The sequence below is a fragment of the Erythrolamprus reginae genome, chromosome 6, assembly GCF_031021105.1.
Source record: "Erythrolamprus reginae isolate rEryReg1 chromosome 6, rEryReg1.hap1, whole genome shotgun sequence".
NCBI lineage: Eukaryota > Metazoa > Chordata > Lepidosauria > Squamata > Dipsadidae > Erythrolamprus > Erythrolamprus reginae.
This window is the reverse complement of record NC_091955.1, coordinates 27464506-27479486: the sequence shown is the minus strand read 5'-3', so window position 1 is coordinate 27479486 and position 14981 is coordinate 27464506. Positions and strand designations below refer to the sequence as shown.

Sequence of the window (14981 nt, the reverse complement as noted above, 5' to 3'; positions counted from 1 at the left end):
GTTTTATGTCTAGACTTTCCCTTCTGCTTTGTTCTCAAATAGCATCAATTTAATTTAATTTAATTTAATTTAATTTAATTTACTTCTATGTCACCCAATGCCATAGGATTCAGGGCGGCTTACAACAATATAGCCCTGCTTGGAGGCATTGAAAGAATATTGCAGTAGCCACAACTCTAATTAAAATTCTGTCTTCAGTATGAGTCAAAACCTCTGAGAAAGGAACACAACCCCCCCCCAAAAAAAGAGAAATTGAAAAAGAAGTTCTAGAAAGTAAAATAAATATAGTTTGCTCCATACACTTTCATATGGAAAACTATTCTGGGAAGTTTTGAATATAGACAACAATATGGAGCAAAAAGTGTTAGAGCAAAGCACTGGCATAAATGTTGATATAGTTGAGAGGTGGATTAGTGGATTCTTAATTGTTTCTTGGTTAGTTTCCCATAAATTAATTGCTTAAAAGAGTCTTTCCCAATTATGATGTTCTCTGTTCATGAATGTTAATTTTCGGCTATCATAATCCCCAGCTACGAAGGTTTTTATTTAAAAGGATGATTTACAGGCAATGTAGCATATTAAAAATAAGCAAAAATGCCTGTGCCAACTTTCCAATTGATGAGTATTGCATTCACAGGAGAGTTATGGGTGGAAAAAGGAATAAAAATGGTAGCTCATAGAAAAGGTTAAACCATGGAGATATGGCCATCATGTCAACTTTAAACCATGGAGATATGGCCATCATGTCAACTTTAAACCATGGAGATATGGCCATCATGTCAACTTTTTTCACACACTCCTTTGATGCTCTTTGTTTCATAAATACACAAAACGTTTTTCAGAAATATACATGTTTTGTTTGTGCAGATATACAGTGGACAGTGAAATCAGAGAGAAAGAAAATACGATAGTAAATGCTGCATTAACACTTACAAGCAAGGGGTTAGATAAGACAGATATATAACATCTCCAGGCTGATTAAAAAAACTATTATCCCAATAAAATCTGTCCTCATAGTTCTTTTATTTCACTTCATATGATAGAAGATCCCAGCAGGCTACCTCTTCTACTACAATTGTATCTTGCTAAATCACCCAAAGTACTATTTACTGGCTATAAAGAGAGTATAGTTCATAAAGAGAATATATGTACGAGATAAAACTCCATGTGTTCTTCCCAACTCAGAAGAGACTGTCAAGCATGTGAGGTAAAATCACCACAAGGCTTATCAATCTTTATTGTTATAAGGTGATTATATCTTCTCTATCCAGCCAAAATTAATTAATTCACTTTGGTTCTCCTCCATACATTTCCCATATATGATTAAACATGTCTTGCGGTTGTAGAGTTGCAGCTATAGAGCTTCAATGCAAATAGAGGAGGAAAAAGGAATCAAACAGACTTGATAGATGCCTCCCCAAGTCTATGGTCTTTTTAATCAAAGTCCTCTAGGTCCCTCCCATACAGTTGTTCTCTGTTAATGTGGCATCTATGTCTATTCAGGTGACATTTTTATCTATAAAAAGGAGAGGGGCAGAATCTACAGTATGTATGGAAGATTATTTTTTTTAAATTTCAGATGGCATTGTGACCTAGAGGTGAAGGCGCTCACCTCACACTCAGAGGGTTGAAGTTCAATCCTAGGCAGTGACAGACGTTTCTCTATCATGACGCAAAGAGAAAACATCTGCTGCAAACTCCATGTAGGCATCAGGAAGGGCATCTGGCCAGTAAATGCTCAGCTTCATTCAGTCACTCTGACTCCACTCCAATAAGAGGGAGCATTGTAAAGTGTTGGTTATGACCTTTAAAGCCCTTCATGGCATCGGACCAGAATATCTCCGAGACCGCCTTCTGCCGCACGAATCCCAACAACCGATTAGGTCCCACAGAGTGGGCCTTCTCCGGGTCCCGTCAATTAAACAATGTCGGTTGGCGGGCCCCAGGGGAAGAGCCTTCTCTGTGGCGGCCCCGACTCTCTGGAACCAGCTCCCCCCAGAGATTAGAACTGCCCTTACTCTCCTTGCCTTTCGTAAGCTCCTTAAAACCCACCTTTGTCATCAGGCATGGGGGAACTGAGACATCTCCCCCGGGCATATACAATTTATGCATGGTATGTTTGTATGTATGTTTGCTTAGTAAATGGGGTTTTTTAAATGTTTTAAATTATAATTATTAGATTTGTCATGAACTGTTTTGTTTTGTTGTGAGCCACCCCGAGTCTGCAGAGAGGGGCGGCATACAAATCTAATAAATAAATAAATAAATAAATTGGATAGAACAAAGAAAAAGAAGTGATTGTCTCATTTCTTTGAATCATTTCTTTTGTGTTCTACATTTTTATCATGGGTTTAACACCAATATTTCCCAATTATTTCCTTTTAACTGCAGAGTTCCTTTATTGAATATGTACCTATAATTATTGGTGCCTAGGCTCAACTCAGCTGCTTGACTCCGGAAGCTTGAATTTTATTTTTAGCTTCAATTGGGTACAGTGAATTGCAGTGATGTACATAGGATTACAGTGAGAACAGTGGTGAGCAAGGAGCTGGAATGCTAAATTGCGCTCACCGCCACGCCTCGTAAATGCTCGTAAGTGCTTGCAGGGCCAGCGCGATTTTGCTTCTGCACCTGTGGAGGTAGCAAAATTGTGCATGGAGTCACGTGAGCATGTGCGAAAGCAAAAAACATCACTGAAACACAGGCGCACCTGCGTCTCCGTGCACAATTTTGCTACCTCCACAGGTACAGAATCAAAATCGTGCTGGCCCCGCAAGAACTTACGAGCCATGGCAGAGAGCGCAATTTAGCGTTCCACTTGTAGCTCACCACTGCGTGAGAATATAATCTGTTGTGATTATGTGGTGAACATATTGGAAAAATAATGTTTGGAATGAATGTACTCTTCAGCGGGTAATGAATTACAAGCACATGCAATCCATATTTAAATGGGTCATCCCATTTTCAGTTGGTCTTTCACTTGGGAATGACACTGAAAGGAAAAGAGTTTAGCTCACTTCCTGGTATCTATAAGAATATAACAGAATAGTTGTAGCTCAGGGTTGAATAAGGGGTCCTTAGTGCTTTCCTAGTTGTTTTTATGCAGACATTTCATTATCCAAACTAAGTTAACATCATCAATGCTAATAAGGATTAGCAAACCCCACTCCTTACTGGCACTAATATTACCTAGTTTGGGCAATGAAATATCTTCATAAAAAAACAAATAGGGGAGTGAAAATAATAGTAGCAGAGTTAGAAGGCATCTTGGAGGTTATCTTGGGGGGACATGATCGAAACATTTAAATATATTAAAGGGTTAAATAAGGTCCAGGAGGGAAGTGTTTTTAAAAGGAAAGTGAACACAAGAACAAGGGGACACAATCTGAAGTTAGTTGGGGGAAAGATCAAAAGCAACATGAGAAAATATTATTTTACTGAAAGAGTAGTAGATCCTTGGAACAAACTTCCAGCAGACGTGGTAGATAAATCCACAGTAACTGAATTTAAACATGCCTGGGATAAACATATATCCATCCTAAGATAAAATACAGAAAATAGTATAAGGGCAGACTAGATGGACCAGGAGGTCTTTTTCTGCCGTCAGACTTCTATGTTTCTATGTTTCTATCTAGTCCAAGCCCCTGCTCACGAAAAAGCTCCAAGTCCGACCATGTACCTAATATAAAATTGGTTTACCATTCTTCTCACACTTCACCTCAGCACCTCAATCTGCAAATTACTGATATTATCCTCTGGAAGTATTAATCAGGGTCTGGCTCTGTTTAGCTTTTTGAGGTGTTAGGTAAGTGGGGCAGCCTGCTGTCGTGGAGTCTCAGAATTAATTGCTCGAATTTTGTTTTTCCAGAGTTGGCAAGCTTAATCACAACTTTCAGAATTGAAGTGCATTAGATGAAAAAGGTACTTTTTTGGCTACTGAATACTATATATTCTCCAGCTGTGTTTACATTCCTAATGTAAATTATTTTGACTGCAAATACTTGTTGACATCAAATTCATGTGCTACAATGACAAAGTTATTCTAAATCTGGACAACAAAGGTGTTGCCTTAAAAATTGACTATTTGTGGATATTTTTACTTCTTTAAAAGAAGAGTATAATATCAAATATAGCTGGCATACTGAGGGAACAGATTTTATGGCAACATTAAATACATTTTGAAATACACTTTTAAGTGATTTCACCTGCATTTAGATTTCAGTTTTCATAGTTCTATAAATAATGCAGAACATTTGTACTTAACCAATTATTTCCTTTATAGCCATATTTGATAAATGAAAGTCCTAATTAAGCAGCTGCTACACTGTATTTTATGCTAAGAAGTAAATGCAAAAACACAGTAAGTACTTGTTTTGAGATTTTTGTGTTTAAGCATCCAGGTCTGTTCTGATTATTTGGCAATTAAAATGCCGCCAAATTGTTTCTCAGCTAACTGCATTTTTTTTTCCAGCTAGAGTCATAAACACCCATGCTAAGTCCAATACATTGGATAAAATGATGCATTCAAATGTTGACATTAGAATGGGGTCACATCTCCATTTATATAGTACACCTGGCAAGTTCAGTAGGAGTCCCATAAAGGCAGTTATTAGCTTTTGAGAAAGGAATGTGTGTATTATGCAAAACACTTTCATTCATATTCCTCTTGAAAGCTTTGCTGATTTGACATTGAAAATACATAGCAGTTCTTCCAAGTCCCTTCTCGTTCTGAATGAGGCATGGAGAATCTGTGATTGTGTGTGACTGCTCATTTAACTGTAAATGGATTATAATGCCCATTTTAACTTACACTGAAAACAATAAAAGGAAAAAAAATAAAACCGGCAACAGCCTAAACAGAATCCAGTAAATCATCTATAGAATATTTTGGCAATATATACTTTATATATTTCCAAAATATAGTTCTCCCTTCACTCCAGTCAATATCCAAGTTGTATTTCAAAACCTTACATTGTTGTCATGTAAATACTTCATTTAAAATACTCCTTACAGTGATTTTTCTGCTAAATCTTGGAAAAAGCAAAAGGCTATTTCTTAAATATTCCAGACTAAACACAGTACAGTGGTACCTCTACTTAAGAACTTAATTCGTTCTGTGACCAGGTTCTTAAGTAGAAAAGTTTGTAAGTAGAAGCAACTTTTCCCATAGGAATCAATGTTAAGCAAATAATGCATGCAAACCTATTAGGAAAAAAATAAAAGCTCAGGATTTGGGTGGGAGAAGGAGGAAGAAGAGGAGGAGGACAGTCACTGCCGAAGGAGGGTGAGATGAGGGGAATCAAAAAAATCCAAAACTTTAAGGCTTAAAAAAAAGAGAGACTCTGAGGCAGTGATGAGGAGCACATGCCTCCCTCCGTTCACTCTGGGTTGCCAAAGCCTCCTTAAGCTCCACCGAAAGGCTCGTCTGACCACCCAGAAAAGCCCAAGATGGCTGGGATTAAAGGGGGAATGGCAGGACACTGGCTGGGCCTTCATGCTGCTCTCAAATTTCCTGGGAAAATTTTCTTAAGTAGAAAATGGTTCTTGAGAAGAGGCAAAAAAATCTTGAACACCCGATTCTTATCTAGAAAAGTTCTTAAGTAGAGACGTTGTTAGGTAGAGATACTACTGTAATTCCTTTTCCTAAGAAAATCTTTAAAAGTTTAGTTAAATCAAGATGTGCCTAGAAAAAGATAAATGCAACATGCAATTATAGCAAACCTATTAAGTCCCCCACATATGCTTGTGCCCCCCGCATGTTTCCCCATGCCTGCGTGTGCAGCCCCTGAAAGCGCCTTGCTCCCGCGCATGCGCAGAAGAGACCCAAAGACCTGCTGGCCGGTAGCAGGCACACATCTGTGCACAGTGGAGCTGAGCTGGGGCAGCAGCTTATGTACCCACACAGAGGGCGCTGCATGCCACCTCTTGCACATGCACCATAGGTTCACCATTGCCATTCTAGGGAAACCATTTTTGTTTTACTTTCTTACACAAAGGTCTGTATTATTATTATTTATTACAAATGGTTAATGGACTTACAGTAATGCAAACATTTAGGTCTGTTGGATGAAGATGTCAGTATAAAGTAATACATGTACCATCTTTGGTGTGTAACCTGAATACCAGCAGAAGACTACATACACAAAAAGACTGTAAGTCAAAAACTTTATTCTTCTGAATTTGTCACACAAGAATTGTTCCCAATTAACAGAAAAATCTAGTGTGCAAAGGCAGCCAACCAACACTTGTTAAAGCTCTTATTCTACAATTTAAAATTTTGATACATATTAAGTAGGTATCACAGAAACAGGAAAAGATAATAAAATTACCCTCATGTTTGGTTGCGGTTATAACTTGCCTCATGTATATTTCCAAAATGGATCTAAAAGAGAGGAAGGCAAGATAATGCTTATGACACCAATGTGTTTGTATGCATCACTTAGCAGCCACCAGGGTGCCTAACTCCTGATTATAATTGTTTACAGGTTCTTTTAATTAACTAGAAAGCTGGCACACTGCAAAACAAAGTAATTGCCTCTACCTTAATATGATTTACAAGAATGACTCTGGATTCACACAGACCAGAGACATATTTAGGGGGCAGGGTGGGAGGATGGATTATTTGAGCCAGTGCTTTGTTTGCAAGTCTGCCTGGCTATCCAGGAAAAAACAGGGAAAGAGAGAAAGTAGAAAGCATTTTGAGGGAAGAGTGTGGGAAGGAATTTTACATTGCCTTCTGATCACAGAGAGTTTTATGGTTGATCCATCAAGAGAGTCACTTTGTGAGAACATTGATCGACATGCTTTATTTGAAAGGATGGTCTATCCCTGCCTAAATTGCTGCTACTGATGAATCCTTATTGGTATCATTAATATAAACACATCGGAGGGAAACCTCTAAAGGCAGGTTTTACTTGGCAAAACCTTAGCTTTCAAGGAAAAACACCATCAGCTAATTTGATGGATATAGGCAGTGTCTGTGTACATTTCTAAATTAGCAGTGATCTTTTCCTGCAATGAATTTGAAAAATATTTTTCAAATAAATCATGTTTAATTGCTGGTAATATTTATGATGTTTATACCACTGAATAGATTTAATACCTCCTTGCAAATGTCCACATTCTACTCTGATGCTTCCAGCAATTAAAAATTGATCTATTATGTAATATGTATAAATTGGATTACCGAAGAACCAAGGTATTTGTCTATGTTCATATTAGTATATAAGTATTATGAAAGCCACACAAAATACTTGTAAATTTTTAACCGTCTTTAACCGTGGCTGTTTGACTTCTATTTGAATTTACTCTCTAAGGTTATAATGACTAGAATATAGAGAATAAAGGTAAGAAAAAGTGAATAACCTCTGACACTCTTTTTCACTGTTGCCTGAATAAATTGTATTATACCTAACCTGCTGTGAGGCAATAAAAAGAGATAGTGCTGTCCATAAGAAATATATATATATATATAATTACTCCATTTTAATTTTGTATCAAAGTAGCATCTCCTTAAAAAATCAAGGTCTTTAATATACACCAAGGGTCATATGCAGGCATTCTTGAAAACTAAACAACTGCTCTCTGTTTTAAATTTGTCTTTTAAAGTTGTTACTTAAGACTTGGCTAGGATGCCGAAATATTCTTTTTTAAAAAAGAAAAATGAGTAAACGGGAGCAGACAATATTTTCTTCCAAAAGCATATTGTATACAAGAGGTATATATGAAGGAAGCAAGTGCAGTGTAACAATAATGAATTGGAAATGAAGTTCTAAGTTGAATTTTTGGCAATGCAAAGAAAAATCCAGGGCATGCAAACAAACGTTCTTTAAGCTCATGATCAGGCAAATTTTCCAATCAATGTTCTCTTCTTTTATTCTTCTATTCAAATCTTCTCTTTAAGCGTTACTTTGATGATGCAGTTGTTACAGACTTTGCTACTAAAAGATCTTCTGTGTTAGTTTGCTTGTCATTTTTATGAAGAGCAGCTGCCAGCTCTGGGAACTGAGAGAAATAGTTCCTTGCAAGCATTTGCTTGTGCCTTACTTTGTGAATGAACACGTTGTCATAAGCCTGAAAGAAAGAAAAAACAGAAAAAATGTTTTGATTGGTTATATATTGGCCCAGCAGTCCTTAAACTATGAATGGTATTAATTTTTAAATAAAACCCCCTAATGCTATTTACTACTATGAACTACGATGGATGTTAACAAATAGGTATAAGTTATTATGATGTGATTAATTGCTGCTCAGATTTTGCAAATTATTGATTTGGAATCCAAACGTTGATGTTCAAAAGACAGCTGGACTTCCTTGGGGGGTTTTTTTCCTTGAAAAAACTTCACCTCTCATCCAAGAAGCTTCTTTAGTTTTTCAGAACTGAAGAAGCGTTTTGGATGAGAAGTGAAACATTTTCAGTTCAGTTCATTTCTCCAGAACTGAAGATGCTTCTTGCATGAGAATTATATAAGTTATGCTAACCAGCTCTATCTGGGCCAACCATGCTTTCAGGATCTGAGGCTGCATGGTTTCCATGGAACATACTGAGACTCAGTCTTGACAAGATCAAGTGATCTGCAAATATTTGGGTCTCTGGGCCTGGGGATTATACATTTTTGGTTCTGGATAAGTTGCCCTTCCTTGTTAAAAACTGTTGTACAATGTGAGGGCTGTCCTTGATTCACAGATCTTGAAAAGTAGGTAACAGGTAAGACGATATATGGTGAGTAGAATCCGAGACCAAGCTATAAGAAACAAGTTGGAATCACTGTATAATATGTAAATAAATATTTTGCTCTTGGGTTAAAATGATTTATACAAGAAACACTCCCGATTGGTGGTGGGGTACGAATGTTTGTCTGGTGGTGGGCACAATCACTGAGCACTTGTTATATGTTGTGTGTGTGTTTTTATATTATAAAATCAATAAAAATATTTTTTTTTTAAAGGTAACAGGTATGGCCATAAGAGCCTTTGCACAAATACATCTAACATGCCACTGTTTCCTGGACCAGGAAAACTACAGTTTCTCCTTAGTCATTTCATGAATGGATTACTGTATAGTACTTTACATGGGGTCGCCTTGAAGATAACTCAGAACATACAGCTAGTCCTGGATGAAGCAGGCAGGCAGGGGGCATGTTTTTTATACCCTCCTTACCTCACAGTTTTGGGAACTGTTCTGCTTGCTAGTTGGCTTTAGGGTATGATTCAAGATTCTGTTTTTCCCCTACAAAGCCCTTCATAATATAGAGCCTAGTTACTTGTGGGGATTATCTCCCTTTGATTCTTTCCGTTCAGTAAGGTTAGGCAGAGTAGCTGCCATTTGGGTCCCATCAATTAAGCATGTTATCTAGCAGGACTCTGAAGGTATGCCTTCTCTATGAAGGAGTCTGCCCTCTGAAAAAATATTCCCAGAAATTCAGATGGTTTCATTCCTGATTATGTTTATGAGGCTATTAAAGACCTGGCTATTCTTCCAGGTCTGGGTGATGATAATTTAGTCCAGGGGTGTCAAACCCGTGACGACCCGGTGTTGTCAAGTGACATAATCACAACTTGAATGCAAGACCAACACTGATTTACGAGTCCAGAAGGTAAAGGTTACTCGCTCAAAGTCCACCCGATATGTTCAGGCTTGTGCCAGAGCAATCTTGATTTACTAGTCCAGAAAGTCAGAATTACACACTCAAGTCCGTACAGCATTTCCTGCTTGAGTGTCAGAGAGTTTACAAAAATCCACACCAAAACATAACCATGTTGCAACAATGTTTCTTTCTTCCAAATGCAAATGATAATCACCCACGCAATGCACTCTGACCCTCCCTTTTTTATCAGGGGTTCAGCAGTATCATTAAATCCTAACAGCTGTGCTCAATCATCTGTTTCTATGCTTGTGCAGCTGCTCCTGCCTGCTCAACATTCTCCTCACTCGAGGATTCAGGATAGGATTACTCATGGCGTCTTCCCCATCTGAGTCCGAGGAACCTCTGGCTGGTGGGCTGTCTGAACCCATTCCTGTGTCTGTCTCTTCTTGCTCACTGTCTTTCTCTGCCTCTGACTCTGCTTCGCTGTCTAATGTATCTGGCTGCAGCCAGACTGGTCTTCTGGAAACAGATGACTCCCACTATTCTTCATCAAAATCCCCAGCCACAGGAGTTGACCTGAAGCTAACTACAACAGCTCCTATGCTATATATATGCTTGAGTTAGAATAAAGAGTGAGTTTTTTTAAATAAGAAATGATTTTCCGGAGATTGGAATTTATCAGAAACCCGCGAAACAGAACAATAACTATACCTGGAATTTGCATTTTTAAGAAAATTCACAATACCTATCTTCTGTCTGTCTATCTATCTAGTATAAATGCATACACATACAGAGATTTCTACAGGTACTCCTTAATTTATAACCATTTGTTTACTGACTATTCAAAGTTAGCATGGCACAGAAAAAGGTGAATTAAAACGGCTCCTCACACTTAGGACCACTGCAGCATACCCCCACCGTCACGTGATTAAAATTCAGGCACTTGACAACCAGCATATATTTACAATGATTACAGCATTCTGGGGTCATGTGATCACCATCTGCAACCTTGCCAGCTAGCTTTTCACAAGTCAAGTCAATAGGGGAAGCCAGATTTGCTTGATGAGCACATGATTCATTGCACTGCAACATTCATTTAAGAACCATGACCAAAAAAAGGTCATAAAATGGGGCATGATTCACCCCAACAATGGAAATTCCTGCTCAAATTGGGGTCTTAAGTCAAGAACTACCTGTATACATTCCCATCTGGAATACTTGTCAAAGAATCTGCATAACAAAACACATTTTCTATGCTATCTCTGCGTTCCTGTGCACCTTTTTAAAATTGAATCTAAAGGATTTAAATAGTACCATACTTCTGTTTACCGGATTAAGTTCATTTATATATATTTATATATAAATATATAAATATAAATATATAAATAAATAAATATAATTATATAAATATATATGTGGGTGTGTCTTATACCCCAAATGTTGCTTTTTTCAGCCCTAACGATCTTCCATGCTTTGCCTGCTCCTTCTGACTCAGCTATACTTTAGAAGGTTTTTTTAAGCCCTAGTGAGAGCTAGCGAGTGAATCGATCTCTGTGCTTTGCCTGCTTTTCTCATTGCTTCTCTCTCCAAAGATCAGTTGTAATTTAGAAGCTGATCCCCAAGCAGGGGATAAAAAGCACTCAAAGCTAGCAAACTACTGTGCTGAAGCTGACCAGACTAGCGAGATGAATATATGGTAGGCAGATTTTTTTTCCGTATTTTCCTCCCCCGAAATTAAGCTGCATCTTGTACTCCAGTGCGTCCTATACTCTGAAACAAATACCTTCTCAAGATCAGTTAGTTTAAGATGAGCTTCAGCTTCATCATCTTTGAGGAGAATAGTGTTCCAGGGAGACCATTCTTGCCATTTATTCCACCTAACCATGACCAAATCATACAGATCATCCCAAGCACTAAGAACTGATTGAGAACCCCAGAAATGTTCAACCATGTAGTGTAAGTCTTGCATCTGCAATATAAAAACAAGAGGGGGGAGAGAGAAATAATAAAAGTGAATTTTAAAACTTACCACATTTATAAAGTTGTTGCTTTGAATGGCTATTATTACATGGCACACATAGTCACTACATTTTAATTACAGATTGAAATGTTCTCAAAGAAACTATTTATCCCCTCTCTTTCTTTCTGCAATGGCTGTGATAACACACAGTCAGTTTATTTATTCCAAAAGACACATTGCCTCAAAGACAGGCTTTTAGATGTTTATGGTAAAGTTTTTACGCAGATGGCTATTTCTGCTTCCTCTCTTGGCAGCCTTCATGATTATCAACTTGCTGTTAGAACATTTCCTTGCTGCTAGCCACTTCCCAAATCCATGCTGTTAGTAAAGAATTAATGATCCAGAAATCACAAATAAAAATTGTACTTAATTAAATACAAAGTTTGTAATATTCTACTATCACTGATTTCCTCTCTTTTTTTTTGCAAATATACTAAAAGTTTGAATCTCCAGGTTGGAACCCTGTAATTTTATATCTAAAATGACACAATCCATATAAGCAATATTAGTATAGCTTAAATAATGTAGTATTATACTACAATATATACTGTAAATAGCTGGCAAGTCACACTGGCTTTAAAATTATAAGTAAATAAATATGATTTATAATGTATATTTTAGTTATAGGACTGATTTTATTAATCACTGTGGGAAAGTGTATCGCAAATGAGATAATGATATCACATAGTTATATAATTTGGCAATTATGAAATATTATAACATACAGTGTAAGGTTGCCTTGAACTCCAAATATAAGAATGAATGTTGCTATAAGGTACCTAGAGAATAAATATAGTCACATGATTTGAGCAAAAGTGTTTTTTAATTGATCCAGATAGGTTCAATCAAAGGACATAAATCATTGATCCAGCAACGTACTTTATTTATTATTATTATTATTATTATTATTATTATTATTATTATTATTATTACTTTTTTATTGGATTTATATGCCGCCCCTCTCCGAAAACTCGGGGCGGCTAACAACACTCATGAAAATATACAATAAAATCCAATACTAAAAGCAAATTAAAACCCCTTAATATATAAAAACCAAACATACATACAAACATACCATGGATACAGTTGTAACAGCCTAGGGGGAGAAAAAAGTCTTAATTCCCCCATGCCTGGCGGCAGAGGTGGGTTTTAAGTAGCTTACGAAAGGCAAGGAGGGTGGGGGCAATTCTAATCTCTGGGGGGAGTTGGTTCCAGAGGGCCGGGGCCGCGACAGAGAAGGCTGTTCTCCTGGGTCCCGCCAAGCGGCATTGTTTAGTTGACGGGACCCGGAGAAGACCCACTCTGTGGGACCTAACTGGCCGCTGGGATTCGTGCGGCAGAAGGCGGTCCCTGAGGTAATCTGGTCCGGTGCCATGAAGGGCTTTATAGGTCATAACCAACACTTTGAATTGTGACCAGAAACTGATCGGCAACCAATGCAGACTGCGGAGTGTTGGTGTGACATGGGCATATTTAGGGAAGCCCATGATTGCTCTCGCAGCTGCATTCTGCACGATCTGAAGTTTCCGAACACTTTTCAAAGGTAGCCCCATGTAGAGAGCGTTACAGTAGTCGAGCCTCGAGGTGATGAGGGCATGAGTGACTGTGAGCAGTGACTCCCGGTCCAGATAGGGTCGCAACTGATGCACCAGGCGAACCTGGGCAAACGCCCCCCTCGCCACAGCTGAAAGATGTTTCTCTAATGTGAGCTGTGGATCGAGGAGGACGCCCAAGTTGCGAACCCTGTCTGAGGGGGTCAATGATTCTCCCCCCAGGGTGATGGACGGACAGATGGAATTGTCCTTGGGAGGCAAGACCCACAGCCACTCCGTCTTGTCTGGGTTGAGTTTGAGTTTGTTGACACCCATCCAGGCCCCAACAGCCTCCAGGCACTGGCACATCACTTCCACTGGTTCACTGACTGGACATGGGGTGGAGATGTATAGCTGAGTATCATCGGTATATTGATGATACCTCACCCCATGCCCTTGGATGATCTCACCCAGCGGTTTCATGTAGATGTTAAATAGCAGGGGGGAGAGGACTGACCCCTGAGGCACCCCACAAGGGAGAAACCTAGAGGTCGACCTCTGACCCCCCACTAACACCGACTGCGACTGACCGGAGAGGTAGGAGGAGAACCACTGAAGGACAGTGCCTCTCACTCCTAACCCCTCCAGCCGGCGCAGAAGGATACCATGGTCGATGGTATCGAAAGCCGCTGAGAGGTCAAGAAGCACCAGGACAGAGGACAAGCCCCTGTCCCGGGCCCGCCAGAGATCATCCGTCAACACGACCAAAGCAGTTTCCGTGCTGTAGCCGGACCTGAATCCAGACTGCTGAGGACCTAGATAATCGGCTTCTTCCAAGGACCGCTGGAGTTGGAGTGCCACCACCTTCTCGACAACCTTCCCCATAAATGGAAGGTTAGAGACTGGACGGTAGTTATTAAGCACGGCTGGGTCCAGGGAAGGCTTCTTGAGGAGGGGGCGCACAAGTGCCTCCTTATAAAGGGCCGGAAAGGACCCCCTCCCCAAGGGGGACAATCTCCTGGGCCCAGCTCCGTGTCACCTCTCGACTGGCCGAAACCAACCAAGAGGGACACGGATCCAGTAAACAGGTGGCGGAGCTCACAGCTCCAATGGCCTTGTCCACTTCATCAGGTGTCACCAAGTCAAACTCCTCCCAGACAGATGGACAAAGACGTTTAGCCCCAGTCACCTCAACTGACTCGTTGTCAGTCGACTCTGTTTTACAATTGGAGTCGAGGTCAGCTCGGATCCGAGCGATTTTATCAGCAAAAAACGTGTTAAAGTCCTCAGCACTGCTCTGTAAGGGCTCCCCAACTCCCCCCTGATTAAGAAGGGAGCGGGTTACCCTAAACAGAGCGGCCGGGCGGGATTCTGCTGATGCAATCAAGGCGGCATGATACGCGCATCTTGCTGCCTTGAGCGCCACTTTGTAAGTCTTAATATGAGCTCTTACAAGTGTTCGATCGGATTCGGACTTACTCTTCCTCCATCGCTTCTCTAGACGTCTCTTCTGGCATTTCAACTCCCAGAGCTCCTCGTTGAACCATGGAGCTCTACGGGGTCTAGCGCCACGGAGAGGTCGCAGCGGCGCAATTCGGTCAAGGGCCTCCGCTGCAGCCTTGTTCCAGGCCTCAGCCAGAGACTCTGCCGAACTGCGGACGAGTGTATCTGGAAGAACCCCAAGCGCCTTCTGAAAACCATCTGGATCCATCAGGCGCCTGGGGCGGAACAACTTAATCGGTTCTGCCTCCCTGCAGGGGAGGATTGGAGCCAGGAAGTCAAGCCGTAGTAGAAAATGGTCTGACCATGACAAAGGCAACACTTCTAAGCCCCTTAGTCTCA

General features: G+C 39.9%; 1 protein-coding gene across 4 annotated transcripts in view; it reads right to left on the bottom strand.

Annotated features, from left to right (window-relative positions):
* Positions 1–6148: 6148 nt before the first annotated feature.
* The window catches only part of IQUB (IQ motif and ubiquitin domain containing), a 47884-nt gene continuing 39051 nt past the window's right edge, over positions 6149–14981 (bottom strand). For all 4 annotated transcript variants that reach the window (XM_070755436.1, XM_070755439.1, XM_070755437.1 and 1 more), the window contains exons 12-13: positions 11371–11556; positions 6149–8073 (exon numbers count right to left, since the gene is read on the bottom strand). In XM_070755436.1, the coding sequence (XP_070611537.1) occupies positions 7906–8073; positions 11371–11556 (354 nt within the window). In that variant the 3' untranslated portion in view covers positions 6149–7905. The remainder of the gene's footprint in view (positions 8074–11370; positions 11557–14981) is intronic.